Source organism: Aethalodelphis obliquidens, unplaced genomic scaffold (genome assembly GCF_003676395.1).
Source record: "Aethalodelphis obliquidens isolate GAN/ISIS:26980383/991018 unplaced genomic scaffold, ASM367639v1 scaffold5, whole genome shotgun sequence".
Classification (NCBI taxonomy): domain Eukaryota; kingdom Metazoa; phylum Chordata; class Mammalia; order Artiodactyla; family Delphinidae; genus Aethalodelphis; species Aethalodelphis obliquidens.
The window spans coordinates 57,535,204-57,556,612 of NW_020837949.1; the positions used below are offsets into that span (position 1 = coordinate 57,535,204).

A 21,409-nucleotide genomic window follows, 5' to 3' on the forward strand; every position below is an offset into this window, starting at 1 on the left:
CACACACACACACACACACACACACACACACACACACACACACACACTGCATCTTCTTATCCATTCACCTGTTGACGGACATTTAGGTTGCTTCCATGTCTTGGCTATTGCAAACAGTGCTGCAATGAACTTTGGAGTGGGTGTATCTTCTCTGGTTTTCTGCAGATATAGGCTGAGGAGTGGGATTGCAGGATCATATGGGCCCTTGAAAAGAATGTGTAGTCTGCTTTTTGGGGATGTAATGTCCTGAAAATATCAATTAAGTCTAAGTGTTCTATTGTATCACTTAGGATCTCTGTTGCCTTATTGATTTTTTGTCTCGAAGATCTGTCCATTGATATGCGTGGGGTGTTAAAGTCTCCTACTATTATTGTATTCCCTTCAATTTCTCCCTTTATGTCTGTTAGTATTTGTTTTATGTATTTGAGTGCTCCTATATTGGGTGCATATATGACAAGTGTAATATCCTCTCCTTGATCCTTTTATCATTATATGCTGTCCTTCTTTATCTTTATGTCCTTTGTTTTAAAGCCTTTTTTGTCTCATATGAGTATTGCAACCCCTGCTCTCTTCTCATTTCTGTTTGCATGAAATATCTTTTTCCATCCCCTCACTTTCAATCTATGAGTGTCCTTTGCCCAAGAGTGGGTCTCTTGTAGACAGCATATTGTAGGCTCTTCTTTTTTTATCCAATCTGCCACTCTGTGTCTTGATTAGAGCATTTAGTCCATTAACATTTAAGGTAATTATTGATAGATACATATTTATTGCCATTTTAAACTTTGTTTTCTTGTTGGTTTTACATTTCTTCTTTGTCCCGTTCTTTTTCTTTTTCCTTTTGTGGTTTGATGGTTTTCTTTTGTATACTTATGTTTTCTTTTTGTTTGTTCTGAATCTGTTGTATGTTTTTGATTTGCTATTGTGCTGTTTCTCAAGTATGTTAACCCCTTCCTGTATCTACTTGCTTTAGACAGGTAGCCATATAGGCTCAAACACATTATAAAAAAAAAAGTCTACATTTTCATACTGTCCTCCACCACATTTTATGATTTTGATGTTCTCTCTTACATCTTCATGTTCATCCTTTTGCTGCTCATTGTGGTTATCATCGCTTTCTCAGAAATTTTTTAATTTTTTTTTAAAATCTGTGTACAGGCTTATTTAAGAGATTTACTTTCCAATTGTGATTATTTCTTTCCTATAGATTCTTACTTCTTTTCCATTTAGAGAAGACCTTTCAATATTTCCTTTAGGATAGGTATAGTATTGCTGTATTCTTTTCATTTTTGCTTGTCTGAGAAATTCTTTATCTCTCCTTTTATTCTAAATGATGATCTTGCTGGGTAGAATATCCTAGGTTGCAGATTTTTCCCTTTCAGGACTTTCAATATACCTTGCCACTCCCTTCTGGCCTGCAACATTTCTGCAGAGAAATCAGCTGATAGCCTTTCGGGTGTTCCCTTGTAATTAACTCTTTGTTTTTCTTTTACTGCCTTTAGAATCCTCTCTTTAACTTTTGCCGTTTTAATTACATGTCTTGGTGTAGGTCTGTTTGGGTTTATCTTGTTCGGGACTGTTTGTGTTCCTGTACCTGGATATCTGCTTCCTTTTTTACGTTTGGGAAATTTTCAGCCATGATTTCTGAAAATGTTCAGAATACATTCAATACAAATACATTTTCAATCCCCTTTTCTCTTTCTTCTCCTTCTGGGATCCCTATTATGTGTGGATTGGCATGCTTTATATTATCCCGTAGGTCTCTTATATTGCTTTCATTTTTTTTCATTTGGCTTTCTGTCTGCTGTTCTAATTGGGTGATTTCCATTATTCTGTCTTCCAGATCACTTATTCTGTCTTCTGCATTATTCATTCTGCTCTTCATTGCCTTTAGCTCAGCTTTTGTCTCTGCAAATGAATTTTCTAATTTGCCTTGTCTCCTCCTTTTAGTTTCGAATTCCTTTTTACAGTACTCTGCATTTCTGTTGGTAGCCTTTCTTAATTCCTTCAGTATTTTCATTATCTCCTTTTTGAACTCAGAGTGTGTTTAAATGAAGAGGTCTATTGTATTGCTTGTTCTTTCAGGGGAATTCTCTTGATCTTTTAATTGGGAGTGGTTCCTCTGCTTCTTCATTTTACATATATTTCTCTTGCTCTATGAATTTAGGAGAAACAATTATATGCTGTGGTCTTGGAGGGCTGTTTTTATGTGGGAACATCCCTTTGTAGCCTGCATGGGTTTAATATTTTTTGGTACAAGGGCTCTTTTCAGTATGGATGCCTGCTGTCTCTTTCCTCAGTGTATGCTGGCCATTATCCCTTTGACAGGAGGTGTGACTGATGTTGTGGTGACCAGAGCCTGCACTGGATATTCAGTGGGCCTCCTCTTTGCTCTGTGGTTACTACAGCCCTGTTTGGGACAAGGTCTACTCCCTAGTTGTTGGGAGTAGAAGCCCCCAGATCCTTTTCTGACCTGCATTTCTGAGCTACAGTGCAAGATAGTCAGGATTGGAGCACTCCCACTGGGACAGGAGCCACTGAGTTTTCCTCCACGGCTGCTGGAGCTGTTCACCAGTGAATGTGCTCTGTTGTGTTACCTTTCACCTACTGTACGGGCTCACAGAGTAAACTGTTGTTGGTGCTGCCCTTGGCCCCTCCTCAATGCTGGGAATACAAGCAATCAGCCCTGGTGTCCCACAGGTGTTGTTTTCACAAGGCCACCAGTGCATATTGACTGAAGTTAGGTCCCAGGACCACAGTACTCGCACATATGAATCCACTGTGGGAGCTATGGAGGCAGTTCACACCCTGGCCTGGCCAAGCCCTCACGCCCACACACCCACAAAGCCCACAGCTGCTAAGGCCAGATACCTCCCAGCCACAGGGCACCTGTTATCTGTTCAGATGTCCCGCAGGCACTGAACTTACAAAGCCAGCGGCAGAGGTGTTAATCCATGGCTCACACAGCCATGGGGAGAGATTTCAGCCCTGCTTTCTGAGTTGCATGGCCCCTGGGGCTCAGCTGTGGTTTCAGCCCCACCTCTGCTTGTGGGCAACACAGTGATATCTCCTCCCAGGGCCTGCCAAGGTGGCGGTTGGTGTGGGAGCCTGCCAAGGCAACGGCGGCTGAGGCACGCTCTCCTGGAGGCCAATAAGGTGAGGCAGGGGCCAGCACATGAGCTGCTATGGTGGCCCCATCCTTCACGCACCACTTAACAATAGCCCTTTGTTTCTATGGCAGGCCCAAGCATCTTCCTCGAACACCCACTACTGCAGCCGTACCACACTCCAGCCCCTTCAGGCTGTCTCCATGCAGCCAACCCCAGTCCTCTCCCAAGGTCTACCTCATTGCAGTTTTGATTTGCATTTCTCTAATTGTGATGTTAAGCATCTTTTCATATGCTTTTTGGCCATCTGTAAGTCTTCTTTGGAGAAACATCTATTTAGGTCTTCCCATTTTTTCATTGGGTCATTTATGGGTTTTTTTAAAATTTTTATTGGAGTATATTTGATTTACAATGTTAGTTTCAGGGGTACAGCAAAGTGAATCAGTTATACATATACATATATCCACTCTTTTTTAGATTCTTTTTCTATACAGGCCATTACAGAGTATTGAGTAGAGTTCCCTGTGCTATACAGTAGGTCCTTATCAGTTATCTATTTTATATATAGTAGTGTGTGTACGTCAACACCAATCTTCCAATTTATCCCTATGCCTCCCTTGCCCCGGTAACTATAAGTTTGTTTTCTACATCTGTAACTCTATTTCCGTTTTATAGATTAAGTTCATTTGTACCCTTTTTTTTAGATTCCACATATAAGGGATATCATATATTTGTCTTTGTCTGACTTACTTCACTCTGTATGACAGTCTCTAGGTCCATCCATGTTGCAGCAAGTGGCATTATTTCATTCTTTTTCATGGCTGAGTAATATTCCATTGTATATATGTACCACATCTTCTTTATCCATTCCTCTGTTGCTGGGCATTTAGGTTGCTTCCATGTCCTGCCTGTTCTAAATAGTGCTGCAGTGAACCTTGGGGTGCATGTATCTTTTTGAATTATGGTTTTCTGCAGATATATGCCCAGGAGTGGGATTGCTGGATCATATGGTAGCCCTACTTTTAGTTTTTTAAGGAACCTTCATACTGTTCTCCATAGTGGCTGTACCAGTTTACATTCCCACCAACAGAGTAGGAGGGTTACCTTTTCTCCACACCCTGTCTAAGCATTTGTTTATAGATTTTTTGATGATGGTCTTTAATAATGAATGATGTTGAGCATCTTTTCATGTGCTTTTTAGCCATCTGTATGTCTTTTTCGGAGAAATGTGTATTTAGATCTTCTGCCCATATTTTGATTGGATTGTTTGTTTTTCTGATATTGAGCTCCATGAGCTGTTGGTATATTTTGGAGATTAATCCCTTGTTGGTTGCTTCATTTGCAAATATTTTCTCCCATTCTGTTGGTAGTCTTTTTATTTTGTTTATGGTTTCCTTTGCTGTGCAAAAGCTTTGAAGTTTCATTAGGTCCCATTTGTTTATTTTTGGTGTTATTTTAATTACTCTAGGAGGTGGGTCAAAAAAGATCTTGCTGCAATTTATGTCAAAGAGTGTTCTCCCTATGTTTTCCTCTAAGAGTTTTATAGTATGTGGTCTTACATTTAGGTCTTTAATCCATCTTGAGTTTATTTTTGTGTATGGTGTTAGGGAGTGTTCTAATTTCATTCTTTTACATGTAGCCATTCAGTTTTCTCAGCACCACTTATTGAAGAGGCTGTCTTTTCTCCATTGTATATTCTTGCCTCCTTTGTCATAGATTAGGTGACCATAGGTATGTGGGTTTATCTCTGGACTGTCGATCCTGTTCCATTGATCTATATTTCTATTTTTGTGCCACTGTCATACTGTTTTTTTATGGAACTTTTTTTTTTTTTTTTTTGGCTGCAATGTGTCTTTGTTGCTATGCATGGGCATTCTCTACTTGTGGCGAGCGGGGGCCACTCTGTTGTGGTGCATCAGCTTCTTGTTGCAGTGTCTTTTGTTGTGGAGCACAGGCTCTAGGCACACAGGCTTCAATAGTTGTGGCACGCAGGCTCAGTAGTTGTGGCGCACGGGCTTAGTTGCTCCGCAGCATGTGGGATCTTCCTGGACCAGGGCTCAAACCCGTGTCCCCTGCATTGGCAGGTGGATTCTTAACCACTGCGCCACCAGGGAATCCCTATCATACCGTTTTGATTACTGTAGCTTTGTAGTATAGTCTGAAGTCACAGAGCCTGATTCCTCCAGTTCCATTTTTCTTTTTCAAGATTGCTTTCGCTATTTGGGTTCTTTTGTGTTTCCATACAAATTGTAAAATTTGTCTAATTCTGTGAAAAATGCCATTGGTGATTTGATAGGGATTGCATTGAATCTGTAGATTCCTTTGGGTAGTATAGTCATTTTCACAATATCTGTTCTTCCAATCCAAGAATATGGTATATCTCTCCATCTGTTTGTGTCATCTTTGATTTCTTTCATCAGTATCTTAGAGTTTTCGAAGTGCAGATCTTTTACCTCCTTGGGTAGGTTTGTTTCTAGATATTTTATTCTTTTTTTTTTTTTTTTTTTTTTTTTTTTTTTTTTTGCGGTACATGGGCCTCTCACTGTTGTGGCCTCTCCCGTTGCGGAGCACAGGCTCTGGACGTGCAGGCTCGGCGGCCATGGCTCACGGGCCCAGCCACTCCGCGGCATGTGGGATCTTCCCAGACCGGGGCACGAACCCGCATCCCCTGCATCGGCAGGCGGACTCTCAACCACTGCGCCACTGGGGAAGTCCTATTTTATTCTTTTTGATGCAATGGTAAATGGGATTGTTTCCTTGATTTCTCTTTATGATCGTCCATTGTTAGTGTATAGGAATGCAGCAGATTTCTGTGTATTAATTTTGCATCCTGCAACTTTACCAGATTTATTGATGATCTCTAGTAGTTTTCTGGTAGCATCTTTAGGTTTTTCTATGTATAGTATCATGTCATCTGCAAACAGTGACAGTTTTACTTCTTTTCCAACTTGCATTCCTTTTATTTGTTTTTCTTCTCTGATTGCCATGGCTAGGACTTCCAAAACTATGTTGAGTAATAGTGGTGAGAGTGGACATCCTTGTCTTATTCCTGATCTTAGAGGAAATTCTTTCAGTTTTTCACCATTGAGAATGATGTTTGCTTTGGGTTTGTCATATATAGCCTTTATTATGTTGAGGTAGGTTCCCTCTATGCTGACTTTCTGTAGAGTTTTATCATAAATCAGTGTTAAATTTTGTCAGAAGCTTTTTCTTTTTCTGTATCTATTGAGATGATCATATGGTTTTTATTCCTAAGTTTGTTGATGTGGTGTATCACAGTGATTTGCAGATATTGAAAAGTCTTTGCATCCCTGGGATAAATCCTACTTGATCATGGTATGTTCCTTTTAATGTGTTGTTGCATTCTGTTTGCTAGTATTTTATTGAGGATTTTTGTGTCTACGTTCATCAGCAATATTGGTCTGTAATTTTCTCTTTGTTATATCTTTTTCTGGTTTTGGTATCAGGGTGATGGTGGCCTCATAGAATGAGCTTGGGAGTGTACCTTCCTCTGTGATTTTTTGGAAGAGTTTTAGAAGGATAGATATTAAGTCTTCTCTAAATGTTTGCTAGAATTCTGTGAAGCCATCTGGTCCTGGACTTCTGTTTGTTGGAAGATTTTTAATCACAGTTACATTTTCAGTGCTTGTGATTGGTCTGTTCATATTTTCTATTTCTTCCTGGTTCAGTCTTGGAAGGTTGTACCTTTCTAAGAATTTGTCCATTTCTTCTAGGTTGTCCATTTTATTGACGTATAGTTGCTTTTAGTAGTCTCTTATGAACCTTTGTATTTCTGTGGTGTCTGTTGTCATTTCTCCTTTTTCATTTCCAATTTTACTGATTTGAGTACTCTCCTGTTTTTTCTTGATGAGTCTGGCTAAAAGTTTATCAATTTTGTTTATCTTCTCAAAGAACCAGCTTTTACTTTCATTGATTTTTGCTATTGTTTTCTTTGTCTCTATTTCACTTATTTCTGCTCTGATCTTTATGATTTCTTTCCTTCTGCTAACTTTGGGTTTTGTTTGTTCTTCTTTCTCTAATTGCTTTAGGTGTAAGGTTAGGTTGTTTGAGATTTTTCTTGATTCTTGAGGTAAGACTGTATTGCTTTAAACGTCCCTCTTAGAACTGCTACATCCCATAGGTTTTGGATTGTCTTTTTCCATTCTCATTTGTCTTTAGGTATTTTTTGATTTCCTCTTTCGTTTCTTCAGTGATCCATTGGTTATTTAGTAACATTCTTTAGCCTCCATGTGTTTGTTTTTTACAGTTTTTTTTCCTATAATTGATTCCTAATTTCATAGCATTGTGGTCAGAAAAGGTGCTTGATATGACTTCAGTTTTCTTAAATTTACCAAGGCTTGATTTGTGACCCAAGATATGATCTATCCTGGAGAATGTTCCATGAGCACTTGAGAAGGAAGTGTACTCTGCTGCTTTCGAATGGAATGTTCTATAAATATCAATTACATTTATCTGGTCTAATGTGTCATTTAAGGTTCGTGTTTCCTTATTAATTTTCTGTTTGGATAATCTGTCCATTGGTGTAAGTGGGGTGTTAAAGTCCCCCACTATTACTGTGTTACTGTCATTTTCCCCTTTTATGGCTGATAGCATTTGCCTTACATATTGAGGGGTCCTATACTGGGTACATATATATTTAGAATTGTTCTATCTTCTTCTTGGCTTGATCCCTTGATCATTATGTAGTGTCCTTCCTTGTCTCTTGTAACTGTCTTTAAAGTCTACTTTGATATGAGTATTGCTACTCCAGCTTTCTTTTGATTTCCATTTGCATATCTTTTTCCATCCCCTTACTTTCAGTCTGTATGTGTCCTTAGGTCTGAAGTGGGTCTCTTGTAGGTAGCATATGTATGGGTCTTGTTTTTGTATGCATTCTACCACTCTATGTCTTTTGGTTGGAGCATTTAATCCATTTACATTTGAGGTAATAATTGATTGAATTATTTTACATTTAAGGTAATTATTGATAATGATATGTACATTCCTATTTCCATTTTCTTAATTGTTTTGGGTTTGTTTTAATTGGTCTTTTTTCTTCCCTTCCTCATTTTTTCTCTTATGTTTTCTGCCTTGAGAAGCTCCTTTAGCATTTGTTGTAAAGCTGGTCTGGTGATGCTGAATTCTCTTAGCTTTTGCTTGTCTGTAAAGCTTTCGATTTCTGTCAAATCTGAATGAGGACCTTGCTAGGTAGAGTATTCTTGGTTGTAGATTTTTCCCTTTCATCACGTTAAATCTATCATGCCACTCCCTTCTGGCCTGCAGAGTTTCTGCCGAAAAATCAGCTGATAACCTTATAGGGATGCCCTTGTATATTATTTATTGCTTTTCCTTTGTTGCTTTTAATACTTTTTCTTTGTATTTAATATTTGTTAGTTTGATTAATATTTGTCTTGGAGTGTTCCCCCTTGGGTTTATCCTGTACAGGTCTCTCTGCGCTTCCTGGACTTGGGTGACTGTTTCCCATGTTAGAGAAGTCATTCTTTGTTTTTTGATATTGAGCTGTATGAGCTGGCTGTGTATTTTGGAGATTAATCACTTGTCAGTCACATTGTTTGCAAATATTTTCTCCAATTCTACAGGTTGTCTTTTCATTTGGTGTATGGTTTCCTTTGCTGTGCAAAAGCATTTATTTAATTCAGTCCCATTTGTTTATTTTTATTTCCATTACTGTAGGAGACAGATCCAAAAAGATCTTGCTGTGATATATGTCAAACAGTGTCCTGCCTGTATTTTCCACTAAGAGTTTTATAGTATACGGTCTTACATTTAGGTCTTTAATCCATTTTGGGTTTGTTTTTGTACATGATGTTAGAGAATGTTTTAATTTCATTCTTTTACATGTAGCTGTCCAGTTTTCCCAGCACCACTTACTGAAGAGACTGTCTTTTCTCCATTGTATATTCTTGCCTCCTTTGTTGTAGATTAATTTACCATAGGTGTGTGGGTTTATTTCTGGGATTTTTATCCTGTTCCATTGATCTGTATTTGTTTTTGTGCCAGTACCATACTGTTTTTATGACTGTAGCATTATAGTATAGTCTGAAGTCAGGGATCCTGATTCCTCCAGCTCCATTTTCTTTCTCAAGATTGCTTTCGCTATTTGAGGTCCTTTGTGTTTCCATACAAATTTTAACATTTTTTTGTCCTAGATCTGCAAAACATGCCATTGGTAACTTGATAGGTATTGCATCGAATCTGTAGATTACCTTGGGTAGTATAGGCATTTTAACAATATTGATTCTTCTAATCCAAGAACACAGTATATCTTTCTATCTGTGTGTGTCATCTTCGATTTCTTTCATCAGCATCTTATAGTTTTCAACATACAGATGTTTTGCCTCCCTAGGTTGGTTTATTCCTAGCTATTTTATTCTTTTTGTTGCAGTAGTAAATGAGATAGTTTCCTTAATTTCTCTTTCTGATCTTTTGTTGTTAGAGCATAGGAATGCAAGAGATTTCTGTGTATTAATTTTGTATTCTGCAACTTTACTGAATTCATGGATGAGCTCTAGTAGTTTTCTGGTAGCATCTTTAGGATTTTCTTGTATACTCTCATGTCCTCCCCAAACAGGGACAGCTTTACTTCTTCTTTACCAATTTGGATCCCTTATTTCTTTCTCTTCTCATTGCCATGGCTAGAACTTCCAAAACTATGTTGAATAAAAGTGCTGATAGTGGACATCCTTTTCTTGTTTCTGATCTTACAGGAAATGCTTTCAGCTTTTCACCTTTGCCAATGAGGTTAGCTGTGGGTTTGTCATATATGGCTTTTATTATGTTGAGGTAGATTTCCTCTATGCCCCCTTTCTGGAGAGTTTTTTAATCATAAATGGATGGTGAATTTTATCAAAAGCTGTTTCTGCAGCTACTGAGATGATCATATGGTTTTTATTTTTCAATTTGTTAATGTGGTATATCACACTGATTGATTTACGGATATCAAAGACTCCTCGCCTCCCTGAGATAAATCCCAACCTGACCATGATTCTGTAATCCTTTTAATGTATTGCTGGATTTGATTTGGTATATTTTGTTGAGTATTTTTTTGTCTTTGTTCATCACTTGTGTTGGCCTGTAATTTTCTTTTTTTGTGGTGTCTTTGTCTGGTTTTGGTATCAGGGTGATGGTAGCCTCATAGAATGAGTTTGGAAGTGTTCCTTCCTCTGCAATTTTTTGGAATAGTTTCAGAAGGATAGGTGTTAAATGTTTGCTAGAATTCTGTGAAGCCACCTGGTCCTGGACTTCTGTTTGTTGAGAATTTTTAAATCACAGTTTCAATTTCAGTGCTTGTGATTTGTCTGTTCATATTTTCCATTTCTTCCTGGTTCAGTTTTAGGAAATTGTACCTTTCTAAGAATTTGTCCATTTCTTCTAGGTGGTCCATTTTATTGGCATATAGTTATTTGTAGTAGTCTCTTGTGATCTTTTGTATTTCTGTGATGTCCATTGTAACTTCTCCTTTCTCATTTCTAATTTTATTGATTTGAGCCCTCCCTTTTTTCTTGGTGAGTCTAGCTAAAGGTTTATCAATTTTGTTTATCTTTTTAAAGAAACAGCTTCTATGTCATTGATTTTTTTCTATTATTTTCTTCATCTCTATTTCATTTATTTCTGCTCTGATCTTTATGATTTCTTTCTTTCTTCTAACTTTGGGTTTTGTTTTGTTCTTTCTCTAGTTGCTTCAAGTGTAAAGTTAGGTTGTTTGAGATTTTTCTTTTTTCCTGAGGTAAGATTGTATTCCTATAAACTTCCCTCTTAGAACTGCTTTGTCTGCCTCCCACAGGTTTTGGATTGTTGTGTTTTCATTTTTCATTTGCCTCTAGGTATTTATTTCCTCTTTGATTTCTTCAGTGATCCATTGGTTGTTTAGTACCATATTGTTTAGCCTCCACATGTTTGTGTTTTTTACAGCTTTTTTCCTGTAATTGATTTTCTAATCTCATAGTGTTGTGGTCAGTAAAGATGCTTGATATGATTTCAGTTTTTGTAAATTTACCCAGGCTTGCTTTGTGGTCCAGCATGTGATCTATGCTGGAGAATGTTCCATGTGCACTTGAAAAGAATGTGTATCCTACTGCTCTTTCGATTGGCACACCCTATAAATAGCATTTAAGTCCTTCTGGGCTAATGTGTCATTTAAGGCCTGTGTTTCCTTATTGATTTTCTTCTGGATAATCTGTCCATTGATGTAAGTGGGGTGTTAAAGTCTCCCACTATTTTTGTGTTACTGTCAATTTCTCCTTTTATGTCTGTTAACGTTTTGCCTTGTATATTGAGGTGCTCCTGTGTTGGGTGCATATTACAGTTGTTCTGTCTTCTTCCTGGATTGATCCCTTGATCATTCTGTAGTGTCCTTCTTTGTCTCTTGTAACAGTCTTTATTTTAAAGTCTGTTTTGTCTGATATGAGTATTGCTATTGATTCCCATTTGTATGGAATACCTTTTTCCATCCCCTCACTTTCAGTTGTATGTGTCTCTAGGTCTGACATGGGTCTCTTGTAGACAGCATATATACTGGTCTTGTGTTTGCATCCATTCAGCCAATCTATGTCTTTGTTTGGAGCAATTACTCTGCTTACATTTAAGGTAATTATCAGTATGTATGTCCTTATTGCCATTATGTTTGTTTTGGATTTGTTTTTGTAGGTCTTTTTTCTTCCTTTCCTCATTTGTTCTCTTGTGATTTGATGACTATTTTTATAGTGTTATGTTTGGATTTCTTTGTGTGTATATTATGGCTTTTTGGTTTGTGGTTACCATGAGGTTTTGATATACCTGTCTATACATGATTGTTTTAAGTTTCTGATATCTTAATATCAAATGCATTTCAAATATCCTGCATTACTTTTCTGTAGTTTCCTTCTCTCACAGTTACTGGTTTAGATATCATGTTCGTGTGTAGATGATTTCCTGTGTTTCCTGTATGTTTGCCTTTACTGCTGAGCTTTCCCATTTCATAATGTTCTTGTTTTAGTTGTGGCCTTTTCTGCCGAGAGAAGTTCCTTTAGCATTTGTTGTGAAGCCGGTTTGGTGGTGCTGAATTCTTTTACTTTTGCTTGTCTGTGGAGCTTTTGATTTCTCCATCTAATTTGAACTGAGGGCCTTGCTCGGTAGAGTAATTTTCATTGTATGTTTTTCCCTTTCATCACTTTATATTGTGCCACTCCCTTCTGGCCTAGAGTTTCTGCTGAAAAATCAGCTGATACTCCTGAGGGGATTCCCTTGTATGTTTTTTGTTGCTTTTTCCTTTTTTTTTTTAATATTTTTTCATTATCTTTAATTTTTGTCATTTTGATTACTGTTGTCTCACCATGTTCCTCCTTGGGTTAATCCTGTATGGGTCTGTGAATTTCCTGGACTTGGGTGACTGTTTCCTTTCCCATGTTTGGGAATTTTTCAGCTATTATCTCTTCAAGTATTATCTCAGGTCCTTTCTCTCCCTCTTCTCCTTCTGGGACCCCTCTAATGCAAATGGTGGTGTGTTTGACATTGTCCCAGAGGTTTCTTAAACTGTACTCATTTTATTCTTTCTTCTTTATTTTGTTCCATGGCAATAATTTCCACCACTCTGTCTTCCAGCTCACTGATTCATTCCTCTGCCTCATTTATTGTACTATTGATTCCTTCTAGTGTATTTTTCATTGCAGTTATTGTATTCTTCGATTCTGTTTGGTTGTTCTTTATACTTTCTAACTCTTTGCTAAAAACTTCTTGTAACTTCTCACTCTGTACATCATTCTTTTCCCAAGTTACTGGATCGTCTTTACCATTATTACTCTGAACTCTTTCTTGGGTAGACTGGTTATTGCTACTTCACTTAGTTGTTATTCTGGGACTTTTATCTTGTTCCTTCATCTGGAACATATTCCTTTGCCATCTCATTTTAATTTCCTATTTGTGTTTTTATATATGTTGTAGTTTAGTTATGTTTCTTGACCTTGGAGAAGTGGCCCTCTATAGGGGATGTCCTGTATGTCCCAGCACTACACTCCCCTCTCGTCACCCAAGGGCCAGGGACCAGCTGGTCCCAGGGTAGTTCTGACCTGTTTTCGGACTCAGTTCCACAGGCTGCTGGATCATAGTTTTCTTGCTTCTGGTGTCTCCCCTCTGGTGGGTTAGTCCAGTCTAGACGCTTGTGCAGGCTTCCGGGGGCCGGGGGGGCGAGGCCAGTGCCTTCCTTTGGTGGGTGGAGCCGGGTCTTGGCCCTCTTGTGGGCAGGGCCATGTCAAGGGGCGTGTCTAGAGGTGGCTGTGGGCTCAAGAAGTCTTTAGGCAGCCTGGCTGCTGGTGGGTGGGGCTGTGTTCCTGCCCTTTTGGTTTTTGGCCTGAGGTGTTCCAGCCCTGGAGCTTATAGGCAGTTGGGTGCAACCAGGTCTTAGTCAAAGGACCCAAGATGTCTGCCTCTAGCCAAAGTTCACGTAGGTCCCCGCTATGCCTGCCACCTTCCAAGACCAGCAGGTAATTCTGGCCCAGGCTCCTGTGGAGTCTCTGCTTTTGCCCTGGGTCTTGGTGTGCATCCTCCAAGAGTGAAGTCTTTGTTTCCCCCAATCCTGTGGAGCTCCTGCAGTTGAGCCCCACTGGCCTTCAAAGCCAATTGCTGTGGGTGCTCCTCCTCCCAATGCTGAACCTCTAGGCATGGTGTGGAGCTCAGAGCTCTCACTCCTGTGGGAAAACTTCTGTGATACAATTATTCTCCAGTTTGCGGTCCTCCCACCCAGGTGGTATGGGATTTGATTATATCATGAGACTGTCCCTCCTACTATCTCAGGTTTCTTCTTTATGTCTTTGGAAATAGAATATCTTGTTTTGGAAGATTCCAGTCTTTTTAATTTTTTGATGTTCTCCTGAGAGCAAGGTCCTTCTGCTCTGCCATCTTGTCTCTGAATGTCCTATTTTTTAAGTCTCCTTTAAAAGAGAGATTGTATAGAATTTAGCATTCTTCAGCATGTTGATATTTGTTGAAGTAGCTTAAGCATTTTCCTAATCTTTGATATTTTGAAGCAATGTGATGGTAGAACCACATTTGTAATCACAATCAAAAGTAGTAATTGTGTCCTCTAATATGTATACTCACATAGAAGTTGAAATATACTTTTGAAACATTCAAATGCAATTCAAGACATTTGTCTGGTGCAGAACAAACACGAGGACATCTTAAAAAACATGCCATTTCCCATACATATACACATATACATAAGTATATTCACAAATATACATGTAGTACAGACGTGTACACACACACACACACACACAGTAATTCTTTATTTGGCGTCTGAATACAAAAGTCCATATATCATTGCATGATGTAGAAGACAGCTGACAAAGAAATGTTTTTAAAGTTATAAGGTTCCTGGTGGTTCATTTCTTGGGGACTTTGAAGCAGTGCTTCAGCAATTAGGAGTTCTGGACACTAGACACTAGACTTTTCAAGGCCAACAGTGAAATATAATTAAGTGGTTTTGGAAAAGCCTTCTGACGTAATTATGCTATCATGTTTAAATTAGGAAAATCTGTAATATATTCATGGACCCTCTGAACATATCTGACTTGACATATTTTTCCTTTCAGCTATTTATTTGTCAGTATCACATATGGCTGGCAGCAGACACAAGGGGTATCTTGGTACTCATACCTGGAAACCCTATGCTCAACATCATTGTCAGCACTTTCATATTTGTCTGTGTGGCACATGAAATTTCTCAGATCACTAATGATCTTGCACAGATTATTATTCCTAAAGATAACTCATCTCTGTTGAAAAGATTGGCATGTATAGCTGTATTTTTTTGTGGACTCCTCATCTTATCATCTGTTCAAGATAAATCAAGACATTAGGATACTAAAACCTTAAACTCTTCAGATTAACTTTGTGTCTACCTGGAGGAGAACAGCATCTATCTGAAGATACAAATGTATATGTAAATAAAAATTTGTGTCACAAGAAGATAGCTCAGTGACATCTGTTCAACATATGTGGTTGTATATTTTGGAAATGTACATATATGATGTGAAATACTGAAGAAAATTGAAGCAGAGTGCATTGTATAGGACTGCATGTGAAAAGTCTTTTCTACTGGATCTGTATTTCCTTTTATAAGTGATTTTAAGTTAACCTATGAAGGCAGGGAAATAATTACCTTTCCAGTAAAAAATACAGATAATTAGCTTAGTGACACCACTGAGTGTTTTGATATTTACTAAATTTGTGGTAATAAAATTGTATGCACCTATATTCATCATGGAACTTCCTATTGCGTTGAAAACTTTCTTACTCAAGAAAGACTGCAATATTGTTTTCTTATATGTGCAATGATGTGGAATGACAAACAGTATGTCTTCTGTGTTCATGTTCTGATTGTTGTTTCCTGACATGAGTTTTCTTCCTAACTATGGTTTTCAGGTATATAAGCCTAAAATCTTTGTACACCTTGTCTCAAATTTGTTCTAGGCTCCATGACAGGGTTTTGTCATTGATACTGTTGTAGCTTTTTATAAAAAGGCCGTTTTTTTCTTTTTAGTATAAAAAGGCCGTTTTTTTCTTTCTAGTCCAAACATTCACCTGTTTCCTTTCTTTAAGCTATACCAGTGTAATCCCAGTTACCCTGTGGATCCATTGAATATGCTTTCCCCCATCTAATTTTGTATATTATTTCCAATGTTTGGAAGCTCTTTATAACCATTTTGGTATTTCTTATTACTCCCTCCTATTTTTAAAAAAATATTTTATCAACCTAAACTTGTGCAGTGTAGTAAAGATTCAAGTTATGTGTGAGATGTATAACCATAAGTAGAATTTTAAGTAAACCGGTGACCTTGGGCAATGTATGTTTTTGGTTTTGTTACAAGCTAACTGTTAGAGGTATAAATTTATTTATCTGTTGTACAGATTTGATTATAAATTTTAATGTTTGAAAGATTGCACTTGTTTGCTGTTACTGTGTATGGGGTAAAATATTTTTTGTTCACGGTATATGAAAATATGGAGTAATTTAAACAGTAAATAAACATTCTGTGGATGCTTATTTTTGTATTGTAAAGTATCAATTAAAATTTTTTTTTATTTTAAAGCTGGATCCATTAATGCTTGGTTCAAATGTCTAATTCATTTCCTCAGCTTAAATTTACTTTTTCAATCTCTTAGCATATATGGGTAAGTCACTGTGACAGTTAAAGAATAATTTAGTTATCAGTGCTTCAGAGGATAATCTGCCTTTCTGCCCATGAGTTAAAACATTGTTTTATTAGTAATGTTAAAGGTTTTTTGGGGGGTTTTTTTGTTTTTTTTTTTTTTGCAGTACGCGGGCCTCTCACTGTCATGGCCTCTCCCGTTGCGGAGCACAGACTCCGAACGCGCAGGCTCAGCGGCCATGGCTCACCGGCCCAGCCGCTCCGCGGCATGTGGGATCCTCCCGGACCAGGGCACGAACCCGTGTGCCCTGCATCGGCAGGCGGACTCTCAACCACTGCGCCACCAGGGAAGCCCCCCATGTTAAAGATTTTTAAAATTTATTTCTTTAGCACTGGATTTATGTGCTAGTGATATATTTCCATTAATTGAGGAATATTTCTCAAACAGATGTGTGGTCTCTCTTTTTCCTCTCTTCTTCTGCCCTTACTTAATCTTTTGACATTTCCCAGATAGACAATTGTAATGATTCATTGCTCTGCCTCCGAGACTGCAGGCTTATAAGTAGAGAATAGTATAGTTATAAATCAAAAACTTCCAAGTACTGTGATCACATTATTCTTGCTGGTGTGGCTTGCCAATGAGTAGAGTGCATTTTAATTTAGCTTGTAAGTTTTATCATCTGAGAAAGATTCCTCCTGATGAAACAATTGAAAAAGAAAGATGACCATTATTTGTTTTTGAAAGTACTTATGTCTTCTAATAGTGATAGCCAAGTAAAAAGTTTTTTCCTAAAACTTGGAACTGGTAAGCCCTATTTCTTCATCAAGTGTTCTCATTTAATTTATATGTATAAAATAAAACAGTGGCACATAAAAATTAAAATCAAAATATGCCTGTTATTAAAATATATTTGATTTTCTTAATGAGTCTTTATGGATAAGAGGTTATTGTGGTATTAGTTACCACAATGATAGCATCTATGGTATGTTTTAATATTTTTTCTGCATTGACTCACATAGTGATTATTTGCATTAATCATACCATTCTTCAGAAAGATGTTTAACAGAATATTTAGATATGCTAAAATTTAGATAAAACCACAGATTCTCTAAAACTCAAATTTTCTATAATATAAATCATGTTGAAAAATCTATCATCTGGCCCCAAAAGGTACTTGCTTGACTCACTCTAACCCAATCCTTCCCCGTTTCCCTTGTCAAACGGTCCCATTTTTATGGATAGCCAACATAGCATTAAAAATTCAGAGCCTTCACCTAAAACCATTCTCTGTACCTATGAACTGGATCCTATTATTTGTTTTAGGTGCTGGTATAAGATAACATTTATATCCTACCATTCCATTGTAAGATAAGTTAACCAGTTAAAATTTTAAAGATGGGTGAATATTATTTCAAATGTTAGTGAGCATAGTAAGCTTTTGAGCTTGGTAAAATTAACTTTAATGATAAGCATGTCTGTGTTTGATTATGTATATTTTTTACTACCTTGTAAAAATATGTATATAGGGCTTCCCTGGTGGCGCAGTGGTTGAGAGTCCGCCTGCCGATGCAGGGCACACGAGTTTGTGCCCCAGTCCGGGAAGATCCCACATGCCGCGGAGCGGCTGGGCCTGTGAGCAATGGCCGCTGAGCCTGCGCGTCCGGAGCCTGTGCTCCGCAACGGGAGAGGCCACAACAGTGAGAGGCCCGCGTACCACAAAAAAAAATATATATATATATAAACTATTAAGCCTAAACAAATAAACCATAGGACCTAGGGCAGAACCTTCATAAAACAGACTCAGTAAGAACAGTTTGTCAAAGAACATGCAATTTCTACGAGGATGCCTCTCCGCCTTTAGATTGATAAGAGAGGAAGAGGCAGTCTAGTAAACTTGAGAGCCAAGTTGGAATTTTTATGTTGAACAATATTAAATCGCTAATATGCTATCATTTTGACCTACAAAAATGGCAGTTTCATAGGGCTCAACCTAACAGTTTCCCTTGATTAAAACATCAACAACAACTTGGGTAGTTTCCTGCAGAATTGATCTTGACAACTTCAAAAATTCTAAATATTAAGATACTCATGCTTGAAAAGCATGTTTAAATCTGTATTGGTCTTTTAATGAAATCCCTCCTAGCATCTTGTATTATATGAATTAGAATTATAAAACTTCCATAAAAGAGCCGTAAGGTAGTATAAACGAGACTTATTTTCCAAAAGTAGAGATGAACATATTATGAGCTATAATACATCTAACATTAAGAAATAAGACTTAAATTTCTGTGATTAAAAAACTTCCGACAAACAAAAGTCCAGGACCAGATGGCTTCACAAGCGAATTCTAGTAAACATTTAGAGAAGAGTTAACACCTATCCTGAAACTTCCCGGAAATTGCACGGGAAGGAACACTCCCAAGCTCATTCTACGAGGCCACCATCACCCTGATACCAAAACCAGACAAACACACCACAAAAAAAATTACAGGCCAGTATCACTGATGAACATAAAAACAAAAATCCTCAACAAAATACTAGCAAACCGAATCCAAGAACATTGTAAAGGGATCATAAACCAGGATCAAGTGGGATTTACCCCAGGCATGCAAGGATTCTTCAGTATATGCAAATCAATCACTGTGATACACCACATTAACAAATTGAAGAATAAACGCCATATGATCATCTCAATATATGCAGAAAAAGCTTTTGAGAAAATTCAACACCCATTTATGAGAAAAACTCCAGAAAGTGGGCATGAAGGGAACCTACCTCACCATAATAAAGGCCATATATGACAAACCCACAGCTAACATCATACTCGGTGAAAAGCTGAAAGCGTTCCCTCCAAGATCAGGAACAAGACAAGGATGTTCACTCTTGTCACTTTTATTCAACATAGTTCTGGAAGTTCTAGCCACGGCAATCAGAGAAGAAGAAACAAAAGATCCAAATTTAAAAAGAAGTAAAACTGTCACTGTTTGCAGATGACGTGATACTGTACACAATTACTTACAAAATACTTTTTAAAATACCATTCCAAAGCATAAAAATGGGGTAGATCAACATTTTAAAAGGAAATTTATGCTTACCTAGAAGTGTTTGTCATGTGCAGGCAAAATCTTCATCCTTAAAAGTAACTTTTATGATACTTAAATTCAGCTGATTGTATTAGCATTTACTTCACTAATACCTAGTGGTCCTATTATATAGAAGACATTTGAGAGAATTTTTTAATAATGAAAATCACTTAAAAGGATCATAAAACTTAACAAGTTTTTAAAAATTCTATAGCTACCACAGATGGATTATTTCTTTTAATCACCACTTCTAAAATAATAAACTAGAATTTAGCACGTGGTAAAAGTTCTCCATGTTTATGCCTTTTTAATATGAATTCCAGCCAGCTTACTGTTCCCCAAATATACTATTCCTTTGTTCCCACTCTTCATCTACCTAGATCCAACTTCTTTAACATAGAATTTAAACTCCGCCTTTTCTGTGACACCAATACTTTATCTTTTAAACTATTCTAGCATTAGTTACCTGGTGCCATTATGTTGTCATTTCTTCCATTCCTTCAGTAAGACTGTAACTCCAGAGTCAAGATGGATATAGTAACGTGTTATACACAAAGTAGGTATAGAGAGGCTTGACCATCAGCTAACGGATTCTGGCTTTATTTTCTCCCATCTTAGAAACAAAATTCCTCTATCTCTAGCATTCCCAAAGCTACTGCTTCGTTTATCTTCTCCAGACCTGAACTGTTCTTGTCAAGATCAGCAAGATCTTCCATACTGCTAAATCCATTGATGAGTTCTGAGTTTTCACCCTACTTGACCTATGGGCAGTATTTGACGCAGTTGATTTAATGCCTCCCTTTTCAACCATCTCCTTCACTATGCTTCCAGGAGATCACCATTTCCCATTTTCTCCCTACCTCGGTAGCCATTCCTTCACAGTCCTGGATACTGGATCCTCTTCACACCCTCAGTCTCTAAACAATTTCCCAGAGGTCAGTTCTCAGAACTTTAGGTGATATTACTTAAGGAGTGAGTATGAATAGTCACATGGCTTTAAACATTATCTATATTTTGATGTCTACCAAATTTTTGTCTTTAGTCTGAACTTCTTCCCGAAAATTCAAATCCAGATACCTACCCGCGTACTTTAACATCTCCATTTGAATATCTAAAAGACATCTCAAACTTAACAAGTCTAAAACAAAACTAAGCTTCCCCACTACTGGCCACAAACAAAAACACCCACAGTCTTTTTCTCAGTAAATGGCGACTACATTCTTCAGGTGCTCAAATAAAAAATTTTTGACTCATACTTTTTGTCTTATATTTTAGTAAAACTTTTCAGCTTCATCTTCAAAATATATCCATAATTCAATAATTCAACCACTTTTCATCATCCCCTATGTGATCACCTTGTTCCAGAAGTCCACCAGCTCTTTCCTGGATCATGGTACTAGTCAGCTTCATTTTTCTCTGTAGTTCCAACATACTTAACACTTTTTATTTTCCTATTTTTTTAATCTTCCATCTCCCCCCATTAGAATGTAGGGGATTTTTCTGTTTTACTCTCTATGGTATCCGCAGCTCCTAGAACAATACCTCTCAATTATTTGCTGAATGAACTAATAAATGCTCCAGAAACTGTCAAGTACTAACCCCATACAAGGCAGGTGGGCAGCCCTGCAAATGATGAAAAGGAAAATTATTTTCCCAACTGCCTTCTTAGTGATTTGGACAGGAGGCTACAGATATACTTTATTTGGCTGTTAGCATGTTGATTTGAATAATGTTATAAAAAATTTAACCCACTTATGCAGCCAGATAAAGAGTGAGTTTAAATAGTCACATGGCACATAACCTGTGACTCCGCAGCAGGGTAAGAGTCTTTCTGTCCTGGATGCAAACTACTTGCAGACCTGAGTGCTTGCCATACCAGGTAGAACATAAGCTTTCACTCGCTGTGAGTCCTACCGTTCTTCATTTTTTTGCTTTATGCTGGGGGAAAATGTCAACTGCAATTTGTCATTGTACTTATACTATTTGTTATAGTAGAGAGAATTATTTCTTTGGAATCCTATCTCTTTCAAAATTGGAAAATGAAAAGATAAACTAAGAAAGCCATGTATTTTT

At 37.6% G+C, this 21,409-nt stretch overlaps 1 protein-coding gene across 3 annotated transcripts in view; it reads left to right on the forward strand.

The window, feature by feature from the left end:
- Positions 1–16,197, forward strand: part of CASD1 (CAS1 domain sialic acid O acetyltransferase 1) — a 77,448-nt gene extending 61,251 nt beyond the window's left edge. For 2 of the 3 annotated variants that reach the window (XM_027102476.1, XM_027102477.1), the window contains one exon: positions 14,693–15,623. In XM_027102476.1, the coding sequence (XP_026958277.1) occupies positions 14,693–14,959 (267 nt within the window). In that variant the 3' untranslated portion in view covers positions 14,960–15,623. Of the gene's footprint in view, positions 1–14,692 lie in introns of all 3 variants that reach the window. The other variant, XM_027102475.1, reaches the window with a different exon arrangement.
- Positions 16,198–21,409: the final 5,212 nt, after the last annotated feature.